General features: G+C 65.6%; 1 protein-coding gene across 1 annotated transcript in view; it reads right to left on the bottom strand.

Annotated features, from left to right (window-relative positions):
* Nucleotides 1-229, bottom strand: part of ATOX1 (antioxidant 1 copper chaperone) — a 23,139-nt gene extending 22,910 nt beyond the window's left edge. The window contains exon 1 of the mRNA XM_045284822.1: nt 138-229. Within this exon, the coding sequence (XP_045140757.1) occupies nt 138-143 (6 nt within the window). The 5' untranslated portion in view covers nt 144-229. The remainder of the gene's footprint in view (nt 1-137) is intronic.
* Between the last annotated feature and the right edge of the window lie 542 nt (nt 230-771).

Here is a 771-nt window from a genome sequence, read left to right as displayed (position 1 = left end):
GGGGCGAGTGAGGAAGAGTGAGAATCGGGACAATAGCAGCTCAGGCCACGTTCTGAGCCCTTTAAGGGCAACGCCGTGGCGGCGGCGATGGCGGGAGGCGCGCGTTTGCGCAGGGTGCCGGCGCTTCGGCCACTTACCGGCATGACCCACGGTGGTGACGGCGGCGATGCTCCAGCGGCCGGCGGGTAGGGGTTCGGTCTCCTAGTGCGCGCGCGTCGGGAAGAGGAACCCAGCCCCGCGTTTCAGGCCCCGCCCTCCTGGGCCCGCCCCCTCGTGGGCGGGCACCACACAGGGCCCGCCCCCTGCTCTGCCGGGCCCGGGGCGGGCCTCTGTGCGCCTGCCGCCAGTGGGCAGCCCCTTCCTGGCGGGCGGGTCCCGGACATCCGACACCAGGGCACTGCAGGTTAAAGCGAGTAGGGGACGCCGGCCTTGTCCCCTTCTGCTCTCGGCCATTTTTAGACCTACGGCCCGATGTCAGAGGAGCGCTGGCGGCGTAGTGGGTTACGCGTTGGGCTTCAAAGCAAAAGGTCAGCGGTTTGAAACTGCCGGCGGCTCCGGGACAGAAAAATAGACGTTTTACTCCGGTGTAGACTTCCAGTTTCGGAAACCCACGCGGCCAGTTCTATCTACCCAGTGATCCCTGTGCGGCTCGGTTCGGTTGCTCAATGCCACGTCCTGCTTTAGGGACGGGGAACCCAAGGGGAGGGTAGAGAACAGGACAGACGCGCCCCTCCCCAATAGCTCACAATAGACAATCTCCTTCAGGGACTC

Source organism: Echinops telfairi, unplaced genomic scaffold (genome assembly GCF_000313985.2).
Source record: "Echinops telfairi isolate 266 unplaced genomic scaffold, ASM31398v2 ScPeMD7_7469;HRSCAF=8507_0, whole genome shotgun sequence".
Classification (NCBI taxonomy): domain Eukaryota; kingdom Metazoa; phylum Chordata; class Mammalia; order Afrosoricida; family Tenrecidae; genus Echinops; species Echinops telfairi.
This window is presented reverse-complemented; position numbering and strand designations above follow the sequence as displayed.